A 27,910-nucleotide genomic window follows, 5' to 3' on the forward strand; every position below is an offset into this window, starting at 1 on the left:
ACTCACATTCATTATTTAAACGTCAAAAAACAGAATTTATATATATATATTGAAAATACAAAAAGGCTACTTATAAATTGAGGCCTTGGGGACGAGCAGAGCAGTCTCAAACATGTCCAAAACGGCTGAAGAGTGAAAGCAGCCTGGCTTGAGGCTTTTATTGCGGTTAGGGGTGGGCCTGGGTGAGGATTCCCATAGGAAGCAGGAAATTGGGTGTTTTGAATCTCTTGCAGGTGCTAAAGGGAGAACACTTGGGCTGCCCATCAGCTTGCCCAGGTGTGGGGCACAAGAAGAGGTGGGCGTGAGGCTTAAAAGCTGTTTGCAAACATCAAAATAGAGTTTAACTCTGTATTACAAACATCATCCACACAGTCACCAATTTGTTCTTCCATTGTTACCACCCAAATTTCTCTTCCTCCTCCACTCTTACTACCCCTCTTTTGCCTCTAAGAAGTTATCACCTTTGAATGTCTGTGGTAGATTTCTTTCCTTTTTTATTGAGGTATAATTGATATATGACATTATGTTCATTTCAGGTATTCAACATGATTTGCTGTTGTTGTATATTGGGAAATGGTCACCACAGCATAAATCACCATACATAATTAACAAAATTGTTTTTCTCGTGATGAGAATTTTTAAGATCTACTCTCTTAGCAACTTTGAAATATGCAATACAGTGTTAATTATAGTCACCATGCTGTACATTACACTCCCGTAACTTATCTATTTTATAACTGGATGTGTGTACCTTTTGACTCTCTTTTCCCATTTCATTTACCACCACTCCCCCCACCACCACCCCCGGCAACCACCACCAGCCTGTTCTCTGTATCTGTGAGCTTGAGTTGGTTTGGGTTTTGGTTTTTTTGTTTTTTTGTTGTTGTTGTATTGTTTTGGTTATTGTTGTTTTAGATTCCACATTTTTGTGAGATCATACGGTATTTGTCTTTCTGTCTGACATTTCACTTAGCATAATGCCCTCAGGGTTCATTCATGTTGTCACAAATGGCAAGACTTTGTTCTTTTTTTTATGGTTGAGTAATATTCCTGCGTGTGTTTGTGTGTGTGTGTGTGTGTGTGTGTGTGTGTGTCACAGTTTCTTTATCTATTCATCCATCAGTGAACACTTAGATTGTTTCTATATCTTGGCCATTGTAAATAATGCTGCAGTAATCATGGGAGTGCAGGTATCTTTTCTCATTAGTATTTTCATTTTCTTCAAATAAATACCCAGAAATGGAATTGCTGGATCATATGGTGGTTCTATTTTTAATTTTTTGAGGAACCTCCATACCATATTTCCTAGTGTTAGCACCAAATTACATTCCCACCAACAGTGCACAAGCATTCCCCTTTCCACCAACACTTTTTATTTTTTGTCTTTTCAGTAATACCCATTCTAAAAAATGCAATGTGATAGCTCACTGTGGTTTTGATTTATATTTCCCTGGTGATTAGTGATGTTGAGCACCTTTCATGTACTTGTTGACCATCTATATGTCTTCTTCAGAAAAATGTCTATTTAGATCCTCTGCCCATTTTTCTTTTTTTAACAAGCTTTAATTGACTTTATTTTTCTTGTATAAAACTGTGTGGTGGCAGGACACCTGGGTGGCTCAGTTGGTTGAGCTGACTGATTTCGGCTCAGGTCATGATCTCAGGGTCCTGGGATTGAGCCCCGCTTCGGGCTCCACTGAAAGTCTGCTTGAGACTCTTCCTCTGCCCTTCCCCCTGTGCGCATGCATGCTCCCTCTCAAATAAATAAGTAAATAAATAAATCTTTCAAAAAAAATCAAACTATGTGGTGGCTACAATTGGAGCCTGGGTGCTCTGCACGGAGACTCTGCTGTGGGTCTTTACAAGATGGTCAGTGAATTCCTGATAGGGAGACTTGGTGAACACAGTCTCTTTCCAGAGGTCAGGGGTGAGAGAGCCGTAGGTCTTGGAAATGGCATCAAAATTGGCATTGGCCAAGTTACCCAGGGTGGCAGTGCAGCCCCTGGCCAAGCCCTCTGCCCATTTTTTAATCAGGTTCTTTTTTGCTGTTGAGTTGTAGGACTTCTTTATATATTTTGTATATTAACACCTTATCAAATATAAGATTTACAGGTATTTTCTCCCATTCACTAGTTTGCCCTTTTATTTTGTTGATGGTTTCCTTTTTTGTATAGAAGCTTTTTTTTTTTTTTATAGAAGCTTTTTAGTTTGATGTAGTCCCACTTGTTTATTTTTGCTTTTATGGCCATTGTTTTTCGTATCAAATCCAAAAAAAATCCTTGCAAGACTCATGTCAAGGAGTTTACCACCTGTCTTTTCTTCTAGGAATTTTACGGTTTTAGGTCTTACATTCAAATCTTTAATCCATTTTGAGTTAATTTTTTTGGTATGGTGTAAGATAGCGGTCCAGTTTGATTCTTTTCTCTGTCCTGTCTCGTTTTCCCAGCACTATGTATTGAAGAAACTGGCCTTTTCCCATTGTCTATTCTTGGCTCATTTGTCATACATTAATAGACCATATACATGTGGGTTTATTTCCAGGCTGTCTATTCTGTGCCATTGATCTGTGTGTCTGTTTTCATGCCAATACCATACGGATTTGATTACTATAGCTTTGTAATATAGTTTGAAATCAGGGACCATGATACCTCCAGCTTTGTTCTTCTTTCTCAAGATTGCTATGGCTATTTGGGGTCTTTTGTGGTTCCATACAAATTTTAGGATTGTTTGTTCTATTTCTGTGAAAAATGCCATTGGGATTTTGGTAGGAATTCCACTGAATCTGCAGATTTCTTTGGGTAGTATGGACATTTTAACAATACTAATTCTTCCAATCCGTGAGCACAGAATATCTTCATTTATTTGTGTCTTCAGTTTTTTTCATCAGTGTCTTACAGTTTTCAATATGTAGGTCTTTCACCTCCTTGGTTAAATTTATTACTAGGTGTTTTATTCTTTTTTGATGTAATTGTAAATGGGATTGTTTTCTGAATTTCCCTTTCTGAGATTTCATTACAGATTTCTATTTTTAAAGTCCACCCTTCTTTCCCCCAACATACCACTCTATAGAGGTAGCTTTCATTAACGATAGCTGGTCTGTCTTCTGGACATTTCTACACATTTACAAATGTTAATTTTTAATTTAATTTTTTATTTTTTTGCAAATAGGATCAAGCAATACTACCTTTTTGCATCTTGCCTTTTTCACTTTATAGTATACTGTGGACATCTGGGCATATGTTCACACTGAGTACACATAAAGGTTTACCTCATTCTTTTATCAGCTACATAGTATAGAGTTATCTTAATTTTTTTTTAAGATGTTATTTATTTATTTGACAGAGAGAGACACAGTGAGAAAGGGAACACAAGCAGGGAGCCTGAGACACCAGGCTCCGTCCCAGCACCCTGGGATCGTGACCTGAGCCGAAGACAAAACGCTTAACGACTGAGCCACCCAGGCACCCCAATCTTAATTTAAAAAAAAAAAAGATTTATTTTATTTATTTTAGAGAAAGAGAGAGAGCCCGAGCAGGGGGAGGGGCAGAGGGAGAGAAATCTCAAGCAGACTCCCCACTGAGCACAGAGCCAGCCGCAGGGCTCCATCCCACAACCTTGAGATCAGGACCAGAGCCAAAATCAGGAGTCAGATGCTCAACTGACTGAGCCACCCAGGCGCCCAGAGTTATCTGAATTTTTGACCAGTGCATTCTTTCTCTACTAGAACCAGTACTGCAGTAAACCCCCTCATATAATTCCCTGAGAACTTGTGTGACTATGTCTGTAGTGTAAATTAGTTAATATGAGACTGCCAGGTCAAAGGGTAGATGTGCTTTGTAGTTTGAGAAGTATTGCCACTTGCCTTCTGAAAAGGTAAGTGTATTTTACTTCCATTCAGTATCTTTTTTTTTTTTTTAAGATTTTATTTATTTGACAGAGAGAGAGACAGAGAAAGAGGGAACACAAGCAGGGGGAGTTGGAGAGGGAGAAGCAGGCTTCCCGTTGAGCAGGGAGCCCGACACGGGACTCAATCCCAGGACATCATGACCTGAGCCGAAGGCAGACACTTAACCGACTGAGCCACCCAGGCGCTTGAGAATACCTATGTTCCTACACCCACTTAATTGTCTATATTAACAATATTTTTAATCCTAGCCAATCTGATAAATAAAAAATAACTTCACACTATTATTGTAATCTGTATGCTTTTCCACCATAAGGTCGAGCATCTTTTTTTTTGTTACTCGCCATTTGTAGTTTTTGTAAGTTGCCTGTTTATTTCATTAACCTGTATTTAAATTATGTTATTGGTGTTTTTCTTATTATTTTGAAAGAGCTCTTTCTGTATTAAGGAAATTGGCACTTTTTTATAACAAATGGGAACTATCTTTCCCAGTTTGTTTTTGTCATGTCACTTTGTAAGTGGTATTTTGTATTTTACTAATTTTTTAATTTTACATATTCACATTTATTACTCTTCTATGGCTTCTAAGATTATAAAATGGCTTCTAAGATTATAAAATATTTGCCCCACATAAATATTTTTCTAACATTTTTCTCTAATATTCTTTGTAGTTTTAAAATACTTTTATGGTTTTCTTTTTATATTTAAATCTCCAATGTATCTGCAATTATTTTTTTATGAAATGAGTTAGAGATTCAATTTTATTTTTTCCACAACGTCTAACCAGTTACCCCAGCATCATTTATTAAATAACGTATCTTTCCCCACTTTTATTGTATTGTAAGTTCCCATACATATTTGAACCCATATCCTGGGTATACAGATGTCCAGCATACGGACGCCAGATAATATTCTTGAATAACAGGATGTATGAAATCATAATCAGTACTGTGCAGTGAGTGGTGGTTTACTACTTGTTGACTCCTTGAGGCAAAGAAGAAAAATTACCAGCTGTCTTAAGACAATGGCATGCAAGCTAATAAAGAGCACCTATTTCAGTTTATATGCGGGGTTGTTTTTCCTCACGTCAGTAACCCAGCAGTTTATTAGATCACAACCTTCTAGCCAGAAACTCATTTTGGTTTCTCATTTAATCTTAAGCATTGCTGGTCTCATAAAAGCTGTTAAGTAATAGTAATGTTGAGCACTTATATTGTGCTTTTCGTCCCTCGGTGCTATCTAAACTTTAACTAATTAAATGCACTGATAAAAGGAAGGGATTTGCAGACGTCTTTAGGAAAACTGATATCTGGTTGCACACCTGTGAGGGGATGATTCCTAAAAAGCACTAACTCCCTCTTTGAATGGCACTCAGCAAGCAGAGGAATAAAAAGCTGCTGACATTATTTCACTTCTTTTGAAAATTTCCTTGGGTATCTTCTAATTAGTCTGGTTAAACTCACCTTTTATCTATCTCCCCAGATATTCCCTTTCTACATTCCTGGGGGTATTCAACAAGTTTCTTTTGATGTTTTCCCTGTTGGTTAATCACAAAATCATAGAATCTTCAAACTGAGAGGGATCCTTATTGATCCTCCGGTTTTGAATGACTTAGTGCAGTCCCTTTATTCTGTGGATGAGGAAGCCGAGGCACAGACAAGTGAAGTGACTTACAAAACGGGTTGTACAGCTCCCCGGGGACATGGCTGGGATCGAAGCCTAGACGCTCCACTCCTCTCCTAGCCCTCAGTCAGCTCTGTCCTTTGTTTCTCTCTGTGAGCATTTCAGTTTGCCTTTTACTATTTTTTACATTTTTTTTTCATTTCGGTTTCCATCCTTCCCCTACTTCTCCTCCCCTTCTTTACTTTCTGCCTCTTCTGTGTCTACTGTCCTTACATGATCAGGTAATGTTGCTTTTATTTCTCCTGATAATCTCTCTATCCCTTCAAATGTGGAGGCTCTTGTTGTTTTCTGTTGAGATGTTTTATTATTGGTCTCTACTCAAGCCCTCTCTGAAAAGCCATCCTTCTTTCAGTACATGCATAGAGGGAGCTAAGTTTTGCTTTGCTTTGCTTTTTCCAGCTGTAGTTGCTTCTCCTTTTACGAAGTTACTTCTCTAGTTTTAGTAAGTAGGCTAGGGTTTAAGTTGATGTTAAGTCAATTTTTGTCACAGAATTTGGTGGCTACTTTAACTGGTGAATTTCCCAGTAGTTTAAGAGTAATGTAATATTTAAAATCATATTCCATATTCAGAAAATAACACAAGATGTGACCATTTAAGAAAATTGTTATACAAGGTGCAAATATGTTGGACAAAAAAATCTTTCTGGAAGTCAAAGGCAGATCCATTTCGGATCAAAATTGTGGGCAGAGGTAGATACAGATGTAAACAGTGCATCTTGCTTCCAGGCCAAGACTGAGTCAGTTTAGAAATCCTCTGTTTCTACATTGTGGGTCAGTAGGCATCCAGAGATCTCAGAATTCCCAGGCTGAACCAAACCCAGAAGCTTCAGTCTGCCCTCGGATGCCCTTAGAAAGACCCCTTCCTAGAGTAGTGAAAGGTGCTTGGGGTGGGGGGGGGGGTCTGTGTCTGTCACCAACCAGCTGGGTGATCTTGCACAACTCACATCACCACAGGGCCTCAGTTTTCTCAGATATTAAAGTAAGGAAGCTGAGTTTAAAAGACCATTTAGGGCCTTTCCTTATTTACTATTCAGTGAGTTAGTAATATCTTAACTAAAGCCGAAATGAACAATAGAGACCTAAATATAATTTATTTCAGACATACAACTAATTAACTCAATAGAGAAGCAAAATTCTGCTGACCGTACCATGAGAATTTTCTGGAACTATCTCAATTTAAAATATTTTAATCTGATAAAAAATTTAAAGAGAAAAAATATTTTAATCTGTTTTCCTCATAAATACATGTGTACCTCTCTCAGACCATGTGACCTGTTTGGGGGCTCACGACATGGGGACCACATAATTGTACTCACCCTTTGCAGATGCTGCCACTGAAGTTCCTCAAGGTTGTGGCCCTGGAGGCACTTCACTGGGTGCAGAAAAACTCTGCGAAGTGGGCCCCATTCCATATAGTTTTCTGAATAAGCAGTTTGTGTTCTTGGCTTCATCTTTGCCATTCACCCATTAAAGAAAATTGAAATTGAAATTGTTTTTCTTTTATTCCCTGAGACTGTTTCCAGCAGGAAGCAAAATGTGATTTGATGGAAATGATGAGGGCCACTCACAAATCTACCCAATTACATCAACCCAGATTAAATTATCACCTAGTTTACAAAGTCTAAGTAGAAATTGTCACCTTTGGAAGAGGCTCAGATAAGGGCTAATTGGTATCCTCATAATCCACCCACAGTGAAGTGCTTGATTAGCCAAAGTTTCCATCCTGTGAGAGGGGTGGGGAACAGCTGATCACAGAAGTTTTCTGTTTATGCACAAACCACCCAGTACTGAGCCATTATAAGGAGCTCAGGGGTACCTGGGTGGCTCAGTCAGTTGGGCGTCTGAGTCTTGGTTTCAGCTCAGGTCATGATCACAGTCGTGAGATCGAGCCCTGCATCGGGTTCTGCGCTCAGCAGAGTCGGCTTGAGATTCTCTTCCTCTGCCCCTCACCCCACTCATGCTGTCCCTCTCTTTAGAAAGAAAAAAAAAGGAGCTCAAAGGCTAGTTATGGGAAAATGGGGTTTTAACAAACTTTTTGAAATAGGAAAACATTGTACTAGTTATTTCCTTTATTCCCCCTTTTTAAGTAAGTTCTGCACCCAATGTGGGAGAACTTACAACCCCAAGATCCAGAGTCGCGTGCTCTGCTGACTGAGCCAGCCAGGCGCCCCTAGTTATTTTCTATTTTTAAGAAAAATAATATGGTGGTATGCTTTTTATTTTCTATTTTTAAGGACTTACAATTAAGAATGGTAAAATTTAATGAAGATTCAGAATATTCTCACTGAGTGTTAGGGTTTTCAAACCTGAGCAGAATCTACAGACTGTTTTTCCTAACTCTCCATGAACTCACCTGACCGGGATCACTAGACTTCATGGTATCCACGTGTTAATGCTGAAAAATGGCACTCAGAGAAAAAATAGTGAGCACAACCTATCATGGTCCTCTGGCCAAGCAAATGCAAACTAAATTGTATGTGAAATCATTTTACAGTGTGTGACAGTTTTGATTCTTTCATTTCATCAAGCTGGCTTGTTACTAGTGAGTGGCAGGTGGCTTTGTTTACCATGAATGGGGTCTTCTGGCTCAACTTTTGAGGAGGGGCCACAGTATTCCCAACAGTTGTCCAGAATCTAGATATTACACAGTGCCTGAGGAGTGCTTGTACTGAAATGGAAGGCAACTTGACAAATCAGGGGAAAGCAATGAGCCGATACATAAAGAAATTCAATGAGAAAGAGTTTTTTTCTTTTTTTCTTGCCCAAGTTACTAGTGGTCTGTCCCTCTCCCCCTGTAGATTTTGAACGGTGTGGTGGTGCCAAGGGAGTGAAGGTAACGGACATAAAAGAATCATTCGTGCCGTTTTCCTGATCCCACAGATCTCTATTGGCCACAGACCTTGAACATGACACTGCAATTTCCTGGTGCCACACATGAGTAATAAGCAGCTGTTTCTGAAACTGTGGTTTGGAGAAGGCAGCACTAGGTTATTTTTTAACTTAATTGTAATTTTTGATTGGTCTGCAAGAAAGTAAATCAAATAAAGTCTGTTGTCTTAGTCTGCAAGAAAGCCATAGGCCTCAAATTTCAATGCTGACCATCTTGACCAGAATAGAAAGGGGGGAAAATGTGTGTATCCCTGAGCTGGAAGTTCAACCAGGCAGCTTTCGTGGGCTCTGCAGTCCCAGAAGGGTAAGCATAGTTGGTATATGGGTCCGCCAGCTGGAGGATGAAAAGTGACACTGGACGACTCCTTGAGTTTTAGAAGTACCTAAAATGATGAGTGCAAAAAATTCATACAAAGATTGCAGAAATAAACAATAGAAAAATTGGGAAGAAGATACCAGCTGGATCCTTATCCTACCATGTGATGAGAGGACACATAATTTTAAATCACAAATGGAAGTGTGTATTCTTCGACTACCTGACCAGTAAAATACCTCTGAAATAATCACATGTGCATACCCTCCGACTAAGTCAATCAGACTAGTACCTTCCTTAGTATAAGAAATTAAGTGTAATGGAAAACAGAAGCAAACTCGTTTTCCCTATTTTGGGCATCTGCCTTTTCTCAAGCAGATGGGGCAGCTTGGTATGGAGAAGGTGAAGGAGAAGTGCAGGGGGTTAGCAGATGGGGGAAGAGCTACAGATGTTTCTGCTAATTACTTTGTCATGGTTTTGTTCACGTAGACTGGCCACTTGGGGAAGGTAAGTGGAGGGATAACTAAAGCTCATCTCAGAGGTCCAGTTCACCTTCGCTCCTGACACCCTGAAATGACCACCTGGTTAACTAAAACCACTAGCCTTGTTACACTAAACATGGAATGACCTTGTGACTTCTGATGGATTATTATAAAGTTACATTAACCTGTGACTAATTACAAATCTCAAGTGCTTGAAAGAAGGAATGAATCTAAATCATATAAAGTTTCTGTTTAGATTAAGATAAATAGTAAGTTATTATTTATTAATCACATGCTCTAAGTTAGACATTATGTCCAGTGCTTTCATTATATTAAATCTGATCCATCCCTCAACGCTGCAAGGTAGATATTATCCTAATTTTTCAGTTGAGGAACTGAGCCTCAAAAAGGTTAAGTAACTTGCCAACGTCTCATGGCTGGAAAGTGGATGAACTAGAATTTGTACTCAGATCAGCTTTGCCTTTTCCACTGTGCTTTGCTGCTTCCCAGTACCCAAAGACAACTAAGTTCTGAGGGAGTATGGAAAACTATGCAATGTCAGCCTCTCTGGAAGAGTCCCTGATGAATCAAACTACCACACACCAGAAAAATACAGCCAAGTTGTCAAGAAGCAAAAACTATGATAGTTAGGTTTTGTTTTGTTTTGTTTTTTTAAACAAGCTTTGGCCCATTTTATTAAGGAAGCACTTTTGTGGTTTACTTTGTCCTGATCAGTCCTGGCTTGCTCTCAGTGATATCAGAATCCCCTGGATCAACTCTAATCTAAATACACAACTTTTCCCCATGCTGGGCCCTGCTGAAGACTGTGGTTACTCTAGGCAGTAACACTGCCTAGGGAGGTGCTCCAATTTAGGGTTGACATAGAAGGGTTCTCATGTCTGACTTCTCTCAGGCTCTGCCCTTGTCCAGTTTGTTGGCTTTTTGGACGTTTGACTTTGTCCTACCCATAGTCGTTTTCCAGGTCCATTGGCATCCTGGCAGCTCTTTTGTACTTTGTTCTCAGTTGGAAGCTGAAGGTAGTGGCTCCTCGGGCTTTGGTCGTCTTTGAGGCCACCATCTTCATGATGTTTATGGAATATGTCCCTAACCTTAAGCCCCCACCAAGATGGCTAGGAACTGGGAGTGAAAGTTACAAGACTCTTGGAGGCAGGAAGAGGTGGTGGATGTAGAACACTTGATTTCTTTTTAAGCAATTATCCAAAGCAAAGATATACCTGACTTTTATTTTTTAAAGGATGTGGTAATTTTTTAAGATTTTATTTATTTGTTTGAGAGAAAGAGCATGCACGAGAGTGGGGTGAGGGGCAGAGGGCTGAGCAGGGAGCCTGATGCGGGGCTCGGTCCCTGGACTCCGGGATCATGACCTGAGCCAAAGGCAGACGTTTAACCAGCTGAGCCACTCAGGCGCCCCTCTATGTCTGATTTTTAAAAAGAACCCTAGGAGATTTCATACCTAGAACCTACGTCTTTGTAGTGATGAAACCTCTAGACCAGAAGTCAGAAGAGCTGGATTCTATTTCCAGTGCTGCTAGTAGTTGTATTCAAAGACAAGCTTTAAACCTCCTAAATATATCTGTACCTCTGGAACATTATAAGTCTGAAGTTTTCTTTTCTATAATATTAAAGAAATATATGTAAATTCAAAAATAAATGTATAGACTATTACCTCACTTTTCTGGAGGAAAAACTTTCAGCATCTTCAGCTCTTTGGACCATGGCCATGAACCTAAGCTAACAAATAGGAAGAACAATTAATTAAGTATAAAGAGCAAAAAAAAAGTTCCTGAACAGCTAAGCAGCCACCGGGCCCACGCACTCTTTATGCTTCTCCCTAAATCACACAGCAGAATGATTAAAAATGTTTGTGACACAGAGACAGCCCTAACACGCAGCTGTGCCCAGGAGAAAAACAGGAAGGCATCCCCAGTCAGTCAACAAGAACGTATGTCCCTGGCAGAGAAGGAATACTTAAAACAAGTGTGAGACCCCCATCTTTGCCTTCGAGCAATTTACATTCTTAGACTGCTCCATATAGAATCACCATTTTTATATGTTCAATCTAGTCGGATAAGCATGTTAAACAATAGTGAAGAGTACAAAACAGCGTCAAGTTCTGTATTAAATTATATGATATAAAAGTAAATTATATGAAGCACAAAAGATCTGTAACAGCTGAAGTAGCCAACGATAGCTTTCCAGATCAAGCTGACTAGATCTGAGCCATGAAGCCTAGGTGAAATTTAAATAAGTATTAAGAAGTGAAACCTAAGATAGAGGAAATGACATGGGGAAAGGCACAAGAGAAAAAGTAAGCATATTCTACACAGGAAAAAGTTTTCTCACAGTGGAAGATACATAGTAGGAAATGGAAAATGAGCTTGGATAAAATAGTATGGAATCAGCTTATGGAAACACTTGCACACCAAGCAAAAATGTAAGCTCCGGTCTTGGCCGGTTCACTCATATACAGAGTATCTAGGACATAGTCACTCAATAGAATTTTATGAAATGAATGAGTGAAGAGTTCTTATTAATAATAAGAATTCACCAAGATTTGAAAGAAGAGATGATACTTGATAAAAATGATGTCCAGAACTGGTTAGTATATATGCTGGATGGACCACCAAAGGGAAAAGACTGGCATCCGGAAATAAAACTAGAAGACGATCTCATTAATCTAGAGAGGAGTGATAATAGCTGGGGCAAGAGATATTCTGGCACCAGAGATATTTAAAACAGAATCACCGTGAACCTTGAAAACATTATGCTGAGTGAAAGAAGCCAGTATGAGTCTTTTTATATGAAATGTCCAGAAGAGGTAAATCTATAGAGACCAAAAAAAAAAAAAAAAAAAGATTATTGATTCCCTAGGGCTTGGGGGAGGGGGGACAGGTTACGGGGGAAAGGGGAGTAACTGCTAATAGGTACAGGATTTTTTGCAGGTGTTGGTGAAATGTTCTAAAATTGACTGTGATGATGGTACACAACTCTGTGAATATACTAAAAACCATTTAACATAGGTGAATTACATGGCATGTGAATTATATGTCAAAGCTGTTATTAAAAAGGAGAAGGAATTGCTCTTCCTCGGCGCTGCCTGTGGAGGTGGCAGCCATCTATTACTGGGCATCATGGCTGCCCTCAGACCTCTGGTGAAGCCCAAGATCGTTAAAAAGAGGACCAAGAAGTTCATCCGGCACCAGTCAGACTGCTATGTCAAAATTAAGTGCAACTGGCGGAAATCCAGAGGCATTGACAGTAGGGTGCGCAGAAGATTAAAGGGCCAGATCTTGATGCCCAACATTGGTTACGGGAGCAACAAGAAAACAAAGCACATGAACAAGGAACTTGCTTCCGGAAGTTCCTAGTCCACAACGTTAAGGAGCTTGAAGTGCTGCTGATGTGCAACAAATCTTACTGTGCAGAGATTGCTCACAATGTCTCCTCCAAGAACCTGCAAAGCTATTGTGGAAAGAGCAGCCCCGCTGGCAATCAGAGTCACCAATCCCAATGCCAGGCTGCACAGCGAAGAAAATGAATAGACAGCTTGTTGTGCACGTCATATTTGTGTTAATAAAACCATAAAACCTAAAAAAAAAAGGAGAAGGAATTAATAAATGTGGTGAATGACAATACATATGTGTTTGATGGAGAAAATGAACCACTCACTGTAGACTACATAATTTCCAGTTTGATTCTCATGGAAATAGCAAAAATATCTGCTAACACCATCATTACGTAAAATTATTTTAGGATCACTGGATGATGAAATAAGACATGAAACGTAAGTAAGATATAATATTAGAAAGGAAGGGACCAAGTTACTACTTTCAGAAAACCTGAAAGAATCACCTAAAAATGATTTGCATTCATGAAAACTCAGTAATATAGTTATATATAAGATATCCACAGATGTCAGTATATTCTAAATACCAACAATAACTAATAAGAAAAATATTATATAAAAGTTTAACCTTGAAATAACCTAAATAATAGGGTGAGTGGCTTAGATAGGGAAAAAACCCAAAACTTTATTAAGCAATAACAAATGAAGATTTCATAAAATGGAGATATAGGTAAGGTTCTTTTTTTTTTTTAAGATTTTATTTATTTATTCATGAGAGACACAGAGAGAGAGAGAGAGAGAGAGAGAGAGAGAGAGAGAGAAAGAGGCAGAGGGAGAAGCAGGCTCCCAAGGAGCAGGGAGCCCGATGCGGGACTCCATCCCAAGACTCTGGGATCATGACCTGAGCCGAAGGCAGACGCTTAACCATCTGAGCCACCCAGGCGCCTGGTAAGGTTCTTAAATAGGGAGAATAAATAGTATAAAGATACCAGCCCCCAAATTAACTTTTTTTAAAGATTTTTTCTATTTATTTGAGAGAGTGAGAGAGTGAGTGAGAGAGAGCATGAGCGGAGTGGAGGGTCAGGGGGAGAGAGAGAAGCAGACTTCCCACTGAGCAGGGAGTCTGATGAGGGGCTCAATCCCAGGACTCCGGGGCAGACGCTTAACCGACTAAGCCACCCAGGTGCCCGCAAATTAATTTTGTAAAGCGCATTGAAGTCTCCAAGTAGGAATAAATTTACATTTCTGGCAATGTAAATTTGGTGAAGTATTTCAAAAGCCTTCAAATTGTTCTCAGCCTTTATCTCAAGGAAGTTTTCTAGTAGGAAAAAAAACTTTATGGGGCACCTACGTGGCTCAGTTGGTTAGGCATCTGACTTTGGCGCGGGTCATGATCTCAAGGTCCTGGCATCGAGTCCCATATTGGGCTCCACACTCAGTGGGGAGTCTGCTTCTCCCTTTCCCTCTACCCTTTTCTCTCTCTGTCTCTCTCAAATAAATAAAAGCTTTAAAAAGAAGAAAAAGAAAAAAACCATATGCATAAGATGCCCAGTCTTCTGCTTTAGATCCTAGATGATAAATTTCATGTCTTCCTCCACGTCCTCCCTTCTTACCCTCAGTTCCTCCAAACAACCTTTACTCACCTGGTTTCTGGACTATTCTAGATTCTGATGTTTTCCCCTAAATGGATCCTATTTTGTCAGTGCATCTCTGAATGTGTCGTTAACCTTGGTTGTTTAGGAAAGAGTAACATAAGTAAAACCAAACTCAGCTGAACTGTTGTTACCACAATTTAGAAATAACCCTATGACACATTGGAAAGTGTTTACCGGTGGTCGGTATAAGATTTGGTAGTGGTTATTTCTTAGAAAGTGTGTATCATGTGGTGGCATTAGGAGTACATGTTACTAGGGTTGATCGAAGTTAATGGTTCTTGAGAAAACATAAATAAGGCAGGTCAACCTATGGCTTCCTGAAGGAAGTGCAAAGGAGAGTAAGTGAAAGAATGGTGGAAAATGTACTTGCTTGACTCAAAAACCAGCCAGCATAATTTCTACCCCCTTTATTAAGAAAAAAAAAATCCACTCTTTTTTTTTTTAAGATTTTATTTATTTATTTGACAGAGAGAAACACAGCGAGAGAGGGAACACAAGCAGGGGGAGTGTGTGAGGGAGAAGCAGGCCCCCCATGGAGCAGGGAGCCTGATGGGGGCTCGATCCCAGGACCCCGGGATCATGACCTGAGCCGAAGGCAGATGCTTAACGACTGAGCCACCCAGGTGCCCAAAAACAATCCACTCTTATAAAGCAGTGAACCTTATTTTTCTGTTCACTTTCTGTATCTTAATACAAAAATAATATACATTGTTTTTTAAAAATGCAAAAAAATCCTATATATCTACAAAGTTAAAGACTTGCTTTTCCAACTTGTTCCCTTCCTTAGAGTTAACTACTGTTATATTCATTTTTAAAACATCATAAGATTATCCCATGATGTTTAAAAACAAAACTTGGAGTTGTTTTTTTTTTATCTCCGGTATTATGTATAGCTTCATTTTTTGCAAAATACATTATTACATTCCTTGTAGTCTTTCTATCCGCTACTGCTATTTATTCACCTTGACATCGTAATTTCTATTTAGGTCTGATTTACTACAGTTCCCTCAGGTGTTATTTTTATGTAAAATTGTCATTTTAACTCAATTTAACTTTAACATGAGTAAAACTCATTTTACTTATTTATTTGAAAGTATCCAGCTATTACCAGTTATTTTCAGCTATTTCCAAATTAAATTTAATCTTCATTGTTTTATATCAGAATCAGCATGTATATGCAGATGCATGAATGAGAGAGAAGGCAGATTTTTTTTCCTATTAGTATTGAACTGCTGAAGTCTTTGAAGCCCATTCACTATTAGCTAAGTGAGGTGGGATCTGACTAACCATTGGTTCCAAACTCATGGATGTTTGCAGGCCAACAGGTAAGGTAATGGTGGGAGGCAGGCAGATGCAAAATAGCAGGACCTAGAAGGGACAACTGTGGACTGCAGAGCGCCTCAGTAGGAGCAAGCAGCCCCTACTCACAGCCAGGATCCTCATCATGTTGGAATTCAGGGCTACTTTTGCTAAATCTGATGATTTTTCCAAAGAAGCCAAAATTGTGGATTTTTCTGTGAAATCTCCCAATTATCAAATTGGCTCATTTTCTAAAACACTGAAAGATTTAAAACAAACAAACAAAAAAGGGGCGTCTGGGTGGCTCAGTCGTTAAGCGTCTGCCTTCGGCTCAGGTCATGATCCCAGGGTCCTGGGATCGAGCCCCGCGTCGAGCTCCCTGCTTGGCGGGAAGCCTGCTTCTCCCTCTCCCACTCCCCCTGCTTGTGTTCCCTCTCTCGCTTTGTCTCTGTCAAATAAATAAATAAAATCTTTAAAAAACAAAAAAAAAAACCCTCAGGCTGAATGTGGCTCTCAGACTGTCAAATCACAACCTCTTTATGTTAACATACTTAGCAGCAGCAAAGGAAACCTCATTTTCCACGTTTGTTACATGTTTGGGGGGAGATGGCAAAAAAGCTATACCATTAACTCATCAGAGGATAGGTATTATTGAATTTACAACATAAAATTCTACATTAATATTTACCTTGTACATTTTCTATTTTGGGAAATCCACCACACCCCTCTTATACCACACCATAATGGTAAGTTGGTCTATAAAGTAGCATTCCCCATTTGTTGGTCCTCAATCCCCTATATCACACTACAGAGAAAGAAGAATACAAAAGAAGTTTCAACATCTTCATTTCCCAACCTCCAGTGGTTTAAACCAGAGAGTTCTTTTGGAGTGAAAATACTATGTCTTTTCTTCCTCAGAGTTGCTGAGAAATTATAATTAGAGGTTTTCCTGTTGTGTAAAGGAAAGGAATTCCAGTCCTCCTGTGTCTGCAAGACTTCTGTTCTCAACGGATCTGCTTCCCTGTCCCATTTCTCTTTCTGCAGGTGATAGAGGGGAAGCTGGCTCCATTCTTGGGCAAGGTCATTAAATTTGCCACCTCACACGTGTACAGCTGCAGTCTTTGTAGCCAGAAGGGGTTCATCTGTGAAATCTGTAACAATGGAGAGATCCTCTACCCTTTTGAGGATATTTCAACAAGCAGGTACAGAATCTCTTGTCTTACAAAAGTATACCTGAATATGTCACATGCAGTTTTATTTGGTCAGATCTGGCCAACTTTTAGTCATGTACTGTATCTCTGTCTCTAGGCTTGTATCAGATTTCCCTTATTCTTGGAGAACATTTTTTACCCTTTGGTTTCCTGTATTTATTCCCAACTCACTTCACTATCTTTATCCAGAATGAGATAACAGAGTTGCAAAGAAACATCACCTATCTCTGCCTTCTTAGGTGACGAAGAGCGTTCAGATTCATTTTTAGAATGAAGATCAAGGAGGAAGAATCCTCACAATACTTCAGGGCTAAGTGATAGGCAATGGGAAATCTCAGTCTGAGAGCAAGGCTAAAACTGGACCGACTGCCAGGCATAAAACTACAAGACCCTGGGGAACAGCTGTCTGGCTCACCACATGCTTTTCTCCACAGATGTGCTGTAGTGTGGTGATGAAAGTTTTAGGATCCAAAGGAGAGAAAAGTGGGAGTTTGTGTGGGATTATTTTTCTAACCAAAGTAATATTTGGGCATCATCACATTCATTGATTGATGGATGATTTTCTTCCCCCACTAACTTGAGAGTGGGGTTTTTACTATTGCTTTTCTTGAATCACAAAATGATACATATCACTTTTCCTTTCATTCCAAAAGCATCATAGAAATGTATACTGTTTATGTGTCTGTGCACTGGCTTCTTTGGCCATGAAATCATGCCTCATTTCCCACCCAGCAGGGCTTACTTACTCTGTGGTTCAGAACAGAAGGGGAGGCATATAGCCAGGGAGGTCTGAAGCGTGTAGGGTGAAGCTACAATATTAAGAGTTGACTCAGCTCTTCTGGCCTCTTCTTAAACCCAAAGACTTTGTAAACATACAGGAACTTGGGTTGGCCCCACACACAGAAAGACACACACACACACACACACACACACACACACACACACACACACACACTTCAGCCTCATTTCCTGAGTACAGGTACTTAACGCATAGCCTAGAGATTATAGACTTCTTAAAAATGTACACCACACAAAAACTTGTACACATATGTTCATAGCAGCATTCATTATAGCCAAAAAGTGGAAACAACATAAATGTCCATCAACTGATGAATGGATAAACAAGATGTGGTATATCCATGCAATGGAATATGATTCAGCCTGAAAAGGAATCTGACCGCCACATGCTGCCAGTGTGGGTGAACCTCAGAAACATTATGCCAAGTGAAAGAAGGCAGACACAGGCCACATATTTTATATTCTGTGTATATGAAATGTCCCAAATAGGCAAATCTATAGAGACCGAAAGTAGATTAGTAGTTGCCTGGGGCATCGGGGAAAGGAAAGTGAGTAACTCCTAATGGGTACAGATTTGTTTTAGGAGTGACAAAATGTTCTGGAGTTAGACTGTGAGTTACAAGGGCTTGTGAATACGTTAAAAATCAGGGAATTGTGTACTTTAAAAGAATTTCATGGTATATATATTATATCACAATTGAAAGTATTTAATAAAAAATAAAAATTAAATTTAAATTTAAAAATGCTTCCAACAGTATAAACTATATGCTGGGTCACAAAACAAGTTTCGGATTTTTTTTTTAAAGATTTTATTTATTTATTTGAGAGTAAGAGAGAGAGCGAGTGAGCACAAGCAGGGGGGAGGGGTGGAGGGAGAGGGAGAAGCAGACTCCCCACTAAGCAAGGAACCCGATTCAGGGCTTGATCCCAGGACCCTGGGATCATGATCTGAGCCGAAGGCAGACACTTAACTGACTGAACCACCCAGGTGCCCCACAAGTTTCAACAAATTTTTAAAATTGAAACCACACCAAGTATATTCTCTGACACATTGAATTAAGATCCCCAATAGAAAAAAAATCTGAGAAACCCTCAAATATTTGGAAATTAAACAATACACACTAAAAACTTATGGGTCAAAGAAGAAATAAATTACAAGAAAAATTTAAAATATTTTTAAATGAATGAAAATGAAATATAAAATGTCAAAAGGTATGGAATGCAGCTAACATAGTACTTAGAGTGAAACCTATAGCTATAAACATACCATGAAAAACATGTCAGAAAAAAAAAAGAAGGTCTGAAATCCATTACCAAAAAAATCCGCTTTAAGAAACTAGATAACATAGAGCAAACTAAGTCCAAAGCAAGCAGAGGAAAGGAAAGAGTAAAGACTAGAGCAGATATCATTGAAATGGAAGACAGAAAAAGAGTACATCAATGAAACCACAAGTTGGTTCTTTGAAAGAATCAAAATTGACAACTCTTTGGCTAGACTGAACAAGAAATTAAGAGAAAAGACACAACTACTCAAAATCAGGAAGGAAAAAGCAATTAAAAGAATTATAAAGAGATACCATAAATGACTTTATTCTAACAAGTTAGACAACTTAGATGAAATGGGTACATTTCTAGAAAGACAAATTACCAAAACAGACTCAAGAAGAAATAGAAATATGAATAGCCCTATAACAAATAAAAAAACTGAATTAGTCATTTTTAAATCTTCCCATAAAGAAGCCAGATGGATTCACAGATGAATTTTGTTGAATATTTAAAGAAATAATACCAATCCCTCACACAGGGATAAAGAGGGGCATTATATAATGATAAAGGGGTCAGTTCTCCAAGAAGACACAACAATCCTTAACATGCACAAGCAGAGTCAAGATACTTGCGGCAAAAAAATTAATAGAACTACGAGGAGAAACAAACCCACAACTATACATATATATCCACTATTAGAGAGACTTCAACACCCCTCTGTCAGTAACTGCCAGATCCAGCAGGCAGAAAATCAGTTTAAGCATATCGTTAAACTGAAAGGCACTATCAGTCAACTGGATCTAATTGACGTCTCTGCCAATTCATGTTGTTCATCCAGCAACAACAGAATATGCATTCTTCTCAAGCTCACATGGAACCTTTAACAAGAGAGACCATATTCTGGGCCATAAAATACATCTGAACAAATTTACAAGAATAGAAATCATGCAAAGTATGCTCCCAGACCATAATGAAATTAAACTAGAAATCAGTAACAGAACGATACCTGCAAGGGGCGCCTGGGTGGCTCAGTCGTTAAGTGTCTGCCTTCGGCTCAGGTCATGATTCCAGGGTCCTGGGATCGAGTCCCACATCGGGCTCCCTCCTCCACAGTAAGCCTGCTTCTCCCTCTCCCACTCCCCCTGCTTGTGTTCTCTCTCTTGCTGTGTCTCTCTCTGTCAAATAAATTAAAAAAATCTTAAAAAAAAAAAAAGATACCTGCAAAATCCCAACACATTTGGGGATGAAATAATATTTTTCTAAATAACACGTGAGTTGATAATTTATGTCCACACAAAACCCTGCACACAGATGTTTATAGTGCATCTACTCATAATCACCAAAACCTGGGAACAACCGAGATGTCCTTCAGGTGTGGATGGATAAATAAACTGTGGTATATCCATGCAATGGAATATTATCCAGCGATAAAAGAAATAAACTCTCAGGCCACAAAAGGACATGGAGGAACCTTAAATGCATATTACAGAGTGAAAGAAGCCAGTCTGAAAAGGCTACATACTGTACGAGTCCAACTATACAACAGTCTGAAAGGGGCAAAACTGTAGAGAGAGTAAAAAATAAAATCAGTGATTACCAGGGGCTCAGGAGTACATAAGGAAAAATGGATAGGTAAAGCACAGGAGATTTTTTGGGGGCAGTAAAATTATTCTGCCTATTATACATTGATCAAAACCCTTAGACCTGTACAACACAGAATGAACCTTAATTCAGACTGTGGACTTTAGTTGATAATAATGTATCAGTATTGATTCATTCATTATAACCAATTTACCACACTAATGCAACTTGTCGATAATAGAAAAAACTGGAGGTGAGGGTAGTAATATGGAAACTCTACTATCTGCTCAGTTTTCCTGTCAATCTAAAACTGTCCTAAAAAATAAAGTCTATTAAAAAAAAACCACAAGGCATCCAACTGAACAGTTGCCTCAAATACTAAAGCTGATCAATGTTAATAATCTTCATTAGAATAATTTTAGATTGACAGAAAAATCACAAAGATGGTACAGACAATTCCCATATACCCCGCACCCAGTTTCCCCTATTAACATCTTACATTAATATGGTATATTTGTTACAATTCATGAATCAATGTTGATACATTATTATTAGCTAAAGTCCATAGCTTTTTCAGATTTCCTTAGTTTTTACCTAATTTCTCAGACTTTGTTTTTAGGACATTGACAGTTTTGAGGAGTACTAGTCAAGTATTTTGTAGAATCCCTCTGTGGGGATAGACTTGATGTTTTTCTTACGATTAGACTGGGTTTTACAGGTTTGGGGAGGAAGACCACAGACATAAAGTGCCATTCTCATCACATCAGACCACGGGTACATACTGTCAACATGACTTACCACTGCACTGTTTGTGTCAGGTTTGTCCACGGAAGGAACTCTTCTTGCCCCACCTTTTCCATATTATCCTACACTTAAGGAGTGAAGATTATGCTCCACTTCCCTTGGGAGTGTAGTTTATACAAAATTATTTGGAATTCTGCCCTGAGTGACTTGTCTCTTCTTCCCATTTATTTTTTCAAAGTATTTATTTGTATTATCATGGGCATGTGCGTATTTATTTTACATTTTGGGTTATAAGCCAAGATTATTTTGTTGCTCAAACTATTCCAGCTTGGGCCATCCAGCTCTTGCAGCTGGCTCCTGCATCACTTTGATATACTCATATCATTGTGGGGTTTTTGATTTTGATCATTTCCATACTTTCTTGTGCTACTAGATGTTCCAGCCTCATCATATACTTTTCTCACCCTAATCCTAGAAATAGCCATTTCTCCAAGAAGCCCAGGTTCCTTTTAGTGAGAATATGAAACCAACATCAGGGCGCTAGGTTGCACACACATTTTTTAATTTTTTAAAAATCTAAAAAATTTTAAATTTTTTAAAGCCCTCAGTCCCAGCACTCATCCCATGACTAGGGAGAGATGCTGCCCTCTGACTACATATCAGAATCTCCTATGAGACTCGTTGGTTTTTGGTTTTTTGGTTTGTTTTTTTTTTTAACTCTGAGTATCTATCTTCAAAGGCTCCCCATGTGATTCTGCATCATAGCCAAAAGAAAGAATCACTCCTCTAAGATAGCTGTGGCCATAGACAGAGGTGCCAGATTCTCATAATCAGAATGACCACATTAGCACATCTGTGAGTTCAGGGAGCCCTTTACCCAGCAAAAAGAAATACAAATCTTCTGTTTCTGTCTTGGTCAGATGCAACTCTCTAAGCTCGGACAAATGTCTTAAGAGCAAAGTAGTCCTCACCAGCCTCCCTGGAATTCCAGGTTTGATAATACTTTCCAGGAACCCATTGAGCTTTCTCTTGGTGTTCAGTTTCCAGTTAAACACTGGGAACAGTTCGTGCAAGTCTATGGGAAAGGACAAAAACAAACACAAATAAAAGATTTATTAAAGGAAAACTTTAATCAGAAATTGAGTTTCAGGGGCACCTGGGTGGCTCAGTCAGTCAAGTGTCTGACTCTTGATTTCAGCTCAGGTCATGATCCCAGGGTTGTGAGACTGAGCCCCATGTTGGTCTCCGCACTGGGCGTGGAGCCTGCTTAAGATCCTCTCCCTCCCTCTCCCTCTGCCCTGCCCCCTCCCGTTAAAAAAAAAAGAAAAGAAATCAAGTTGCAGATGAAAACATGTCCATAAAGATGTGTTGAATAAATAAATGTGCTAAATAAAAATAAATGTGAATAGTGGGGTAATTTTTAAAATTTACGTGTAACTGAAATCTTTATAGGTAAAGTAATGTGATATCTGGGATTTGCTTCAAAATAATCTGATGGTGGCAAAAAATAATAATCTGACGGTGGGGGAGAGGGAGTAGATATAAATGAAAGATAATTGTTGAAGCTAGGTGACAGGAGTTTATTATACTCTCTGTTTTTGAATATGTTTGAAATTTTCCATAATAAGACATGCTTTAAAAATCTGTAAGTAAAAATCTTAGATGTATTTAGTGAGTTCATCACCACATATCCTTGACCACGTTGCTAAAGTCAGCACCTCTGTGTCCTCAGAAATATACTTAATATCCCTTTAGATTCAAATATCATTTGAACAGCAAAATTACCACTCAGTAAAAAAACATTCCACAAGCATCGGAACGATCCATTCTTTGAATAAATGATCTATAGAGCATACTGCGTTTGTGCACTGGGCTGGGCCCTGGAGACGCACAGTGAACATAGCACGCTCCCCGCTCACAAGAAGTTGACAGTCTCTACTAAGAGACACTGAGTCATTAGGCAGTTGTGTTGAGGTGTTGGAGGATCCACGGTCTAGGGGGTGGACCTGGAGCTCCAAAAAGGGGCATCACCCATAGGAGTCTTGGACATTGTAGGGGAAAAAGCAGTCGCACAATTTCCTGCAACTGTTAGAGAGCTCTATGTTGAAACCTAAAGTGCTGATTTACGTACTTCAGTTTTAGAATATACTTGGTTTTAACATGCTTATTTGATTGCGACCATGTGTCAAACACTGGTCAGCTCTTCAGACTTTCTTTTCCTTATTGAATTAATTGTTATGCAGGAGGAAGCTTCATGAATATGTCATTTAAAAATATAGCCCTAGTATTAATTTTTAGAGCACTGTCTCTGACCAACCGAGAGGAAGTGTTGGGGTTGTAGGGAAATGGCACTAACACGTATTAGTACTGGCGCCAGCAATTTACATATCTCGTCATTTCATTCTCAGGCCAGTTCTCTGAGGGAATACTGTCCCCTCCGTTTAACAATGGGGAAGCCTAGGTTCAGAGGAGGCAATGAACTTGACCCAAGAGATAAGACCAAAACTGGAACCCAAATTCATCTGACTCCAAAATCCACGCTTCCATCATCCATCACCTTTCTTCTGTACCTATAGTCTTCAAACCATTTTTGCAGTGTACCCCCTAAAGGACATGTGAAGAAATTATGTCCCAAGAAGGTTCCCCCCAAACTGTTATTTTGCATTCTCCCTATATGTGCCATCCTGAAAGTTCTTACACTTGGAGCAGTAGGCCACAGTTAGATTAGGGTGGGGGAAAGATAGGCCTTTCTTTGGTAAAATGGCTGAGGGGCTGTGGGAGGCGGTGTGGAGAGAGACGACAGTGGAGCTCCCTCCTCTGCACATTGCTAGGCCGGTCACGAGCCCCAGGGGTGCCTGTGGGAGCTGACAATGTGCCTTACTCAGGCTGAGTAGGCAGGCCCCCTTTTGCTGCTCCATCACCCCCACCTCCATTCAGACGATAATGCCCACAGTTTTACACTGAGGTAGTCTTTCTTCTCCAACACAAATTAATTACATACCTCTCTCTGATTTAAATAGAAAACACTAAAATCCAAATTACAAGATGTTAAATACAGTAGTAAGATCCAGAATCACAGAACTTAAGCCTAATCCAACATTTACACTCTTAGAAAAAGGAAAGCACAGCTTTCAGAGTGAGAAACATTCTGTTAAAACAGCAATAAAATTCCACATCCTAAAGAAAGAGAAATGACCAAACATACTGTCCTTGACTGAGAATAAGAAATAAAAGCTCTAACTTCTGAATTAGAAATCAGAAGAGTAGACTGATACCACTCTAAGACTTAAGGAAAAGCAGTGACTATAAAAGCAAAAAAAGAGTCACATATATCCACAAAGGGACCAGGCCTTAGATTTTTTTTTTTAAACCCTTAAATTGCCTCCTATCCAGCTTTCTTTCTGACATCTCTACATATCACTAATCTGCTCTTGCTGCTACAGAGACCATCCTCCTGCACACATTTGTGTGAAGATGTCATTCCTGAATCTTGAAATGCTTCCAGATCACAAGTACATAAATATTTCATCTTAAAAACACTCAGCATGCATTTTAACATGGAACTTACAAAATATACCAACTATCAGGGCGCCTGGGTGGCTCAGTAGGTTAAGTGGCTGCCTTCAGCTCAGGTCATGATCCCAGGGTCCTGAGATCAAGTCCCGCATCAGGCTCCTTGCTCAGCGGGGAGTCTGCTTCTCCCCTGCCTGCCGTTCCCCCTGCTTGTGCTTGCTTTCTGGCTCTCTCTATGCCAAATAAATAAATATAATCTTTATATATATATACCAACTATCATAAATCAGTTCCATCCTTTCTGTCTGATCCATTTGGCTTTGTTTATTATTTCATGTGACATACAAATCATCCCCACAAGTTTTCCAATATGGAAAACATTGCACTTCAAGACTTCATGACCCCTATACCATTTTGGGCTGTATTTAGATGTGGGTGTACTATAAGAAGATTATACTTAACACTGAATCTGGTGTGCTCCATATAGTAGGCATTCCATAAATAGTTATTGTTTGGTTCAGCTCTCCTAGCATATCATGTACATTCACTAGGAACACCAACAAAGTTTTTAAATAAACTGATTAGTTAAGAAAATTTAAAATACTTGCATCATCTGAAATAGAGAAAGATTCTTTATGACCTCACTTATATGTTAAATCTAAAAAAACCACACATGTAGATACAGAGATGTGATTGCCAGAGGCAGGGGGTGAAGGTGGTCAAAAGGTAAAAACTTCCAGTTAGAAGATAAATAAGTTCTGGGGATGTAATGTACAGCATGGTGACTAGAGATAACAGTACTATATCATATATTGAAAAGTTGCTAAGAGAGTGGCAGATCCTAAAAGTTCTCATCACAAGAAAAAAAAATTTTAACCACACGAGATGATGGATGTTAACTAAACACTGTGGTCATCATTTCGCAATCTGTACGCCTACCAACTCATCATGTTGTACACCTGAAACTAATACAATATTCTATGTCAATTATATCTCAATAAAACTGGGGGGAAATACTTGAAAGAGAAGCAAAGTGTAAGTCTGAATTCACTACTTTATATGTAAGCTTTATCTGTAAAGTTGAAGCAACTGACCTCTGTTTAAAGTATTTCTGTGGCATGAGCATCGGCCTGCCCAGGTCCCCAACATTCACTTGGCCCTGGGAAGGCATCCAAGGGAGGTGTTCTTCCTGTTGAGGTGGGGAGGTCATTTGCAGCTCAGCGGTTACTCTTCTAAAAGGGTCCTGTGTTTTTTGAAGCACTAGGGTTTGGAGAAGCAGATTGAGCATAACTTGCCAGTTTTTCTTTAGGTACAGTACTTAATCACTCCCTCCCTTCCTCCAAGAAATAACGATTGCACTCAGGACCTTGAACTTATCAACACCAAAGTCGTACCAGTTGAGTTAACATACTCTGACACCATGTCCAATTTGCACCCATTTCAAGAACATTTCCTACATATGTCTATTGACAGTGAACACTGGCCCCATAGAAAAATCCATAACAAGTGAGTTTCATTTTAAAACCGATTTTGTTAGGTTAACTTCCAGAAAATGAAGGCCACCCAAGAACTCAGTCCAAGCCCCATTGCTTTCATCCATCTGGGCAAATTTCGGAAAGGCCCAGCTTGTACTGAAGAACATAGAGGCTCCTCCCAGCACCCTTGTAAATTGGTCTGTGTCATTTTACATTTCATGGCAATCCACACAGCCCTGTCCCTGAGGACCTCAGCTTGTTGGGGCTTGGACTTTGGTCTTTGCCTTGGCACTTTCTGCACTTCCTCGGTCTTCATGCACACACAATTTCCAATAGCTAATAGTTGTCGAACCTTATAAAGGTTTATTTAAAGGAGAGAAAGCAACCGCTTTATTACAAAGTATAGAATTACTTCTTGCCCTAGAAGATGCTGAGATGCATGGTTTTTCTCAGCACAACTTGAGCAGTCCACTAAGGGCTGTGTGTTCTGTGCCCTCGTTCCCTTTGATTTGTCCTTGGAGGATAAAGGCAGAGATGGCTTTTCCCAAAGCTGTCGCCTAACTTAGGTGCCTAGAAAATCACCAAAGCCCAGATTTTTCAGCAGCCTTAACAAAGGCTCTTCCCTTTTTTGAGGAGCCAGTTATAGTTGGTCATTTCTTGAAAGAGAGTTTCATGTTTAGGCAGGAATGTTTTGGCAGGGCTTGGGGAGTAGAACAAAACTCCAGAGGCGAACGAGAGAGGAGCACTGCCCAGAAGCTGGTCTTTCCTTGTGGCTTCCTATTTGCTCAGCCTTCGTTTTTGTCAGTCCTTGCACAAACAGACTGAATACCTGGATTATTCCCTCATCTGGACGCAAATACACATACATTACATACCCTTTTCTCACTAAGCAGCCTGACACATTCCTTTGTTGGAAAATGGTTCCAAAACAAACGGTGTCAACTCACCTCCTGAGCAGGGTTGTGGGCGGCGCTTGGCAGGCGGGCTACATCCTGTTCAACAATAGACACAGCAGCCTTGGCGAGGCCCAGGCGGGGCTCCACGGAGGGACACTTCCCTAATGATATTTCCTTTCTGTGGCTTTTCTTGGGAAGCAGCCACTCAGTGCGTATTGTGCTGAGGTGTGGGATTCCTGAACTGGCGAGAGAAAGTTCAGACGCCTCTTCCTCGGTACCTTTGCTGAGGAACCATTCGTTTCCATCCGCTTAGTGCTCGTTCTTCTCTCTGCTATTGAAGAGGGGCAGAGTGAGGAACTTCCTCCATGTCCCCTAACACTGATGAGAGAGGATGAGATCCCTGCCTGTGTTCTAGGGTCATAAATTAACAGCGATAGAAAGGCCTGTGAACATTCAGACGCAGGGTTGGGGTGGGAAGGTAGAAAAACTCAAGCCCGGCAAGCTCACAGGTTTTGTGAGTGCAGAAGCCCGAGTGGCGACTTACCAGGAGGCAATTCTACTCTTAGGCTGCATGACCGCCTGCTCTTAAATGTATTTATTGTGTCAGTGAAGGTTTTCCTTGATTAAAAAAAAAAAAAAAAAAAAACTCAAACACAATGCTAGTTTTTTTGGCTTTTAAACTTTGGTCAAAGAGTAACTTGGTAAATAACATTTCACCTTGGCCTGGTGGCTCCTATATTCACATGTCAAAATGTTCCAGAAGGTCTGCTAACACAGACGAGACTTCTGTGAAACCCTCAGGGCTGACCTGACCCTTAATGCCATTAAGCCACT

General features: G+C 39.6%; 1 protein-coding gene, 1 long non-coding RNA gene and 1 pseudogene across 7 annotated transcripts in view; 2 read left to right on the plus strand and 1 right to left on the minus strand.

Moving 5' to 3' along the window:
- The window catches only part of PLEKHM3 (pleckstrin homology domain containing M3), a 179,228-nt gene that overhangs the window by 132,526 nt on the left and 18,792 nt on the right, over positions 1–27,910 (plus strand). For 5 of the 6 annotated variants that reach the window (XR_003212235.2, XR_012374419.1, XM_025892494.2 and 2 more), the window contains exon 7: positions 16,637–16,794. Coding sequence is in view for 4 of the 6 variants with exons in the window: in XM_025892494.2 (XP_025748279.1) it covers positions 16,637–16,794 (158 nt within the window). In the remaining 2 variants the exon portion in view is untranslated. Of the gene's footprint in view, positions 1–16,636; positions 16,795–17,042; positions 27,723–27,910 lie in introns of those variants that run through there. The other variant, XM_025892533.2, reaches the window with a different exon arrangement.
- LOC112839567 (uncharacterized) lies at positions 95–19,944 on the minus strand. The gene is made up of 3 exons (XR_012374445.1): positions 19,874–19,944; positions 10,959–11,018; positions 95–315 (listed from the first exon to the last, which is right to left on the minus strand). It is a non-coding gene; the product is annotated as an uncharacterized lncRNA (long non-coding RNA).
- Positions 12,151–13,099, plus strand: LOC141370410 (large ribosomal subunit protein eL32-like; annotated as a pseudogene).

This window comes from Callorhinus ursinus, unplaced genomic scaffold, assembly GCF_003265705.2.
Source record: "Callorhinus ursinus isolate GAN/ISIS: 27379988/994484 unplaced genomic scaffold, GSC_fseal_2.0 scaffold2, whole genome shotgun sequence".
In the NCBI taxonomy this organism is placed as follows: domain Eukaryota; kingdom Metazoa; phylum Chordata; class Mammalia; order Carnivora; family Otariidae; genus Callorhinus; species Callorhinus ursinus.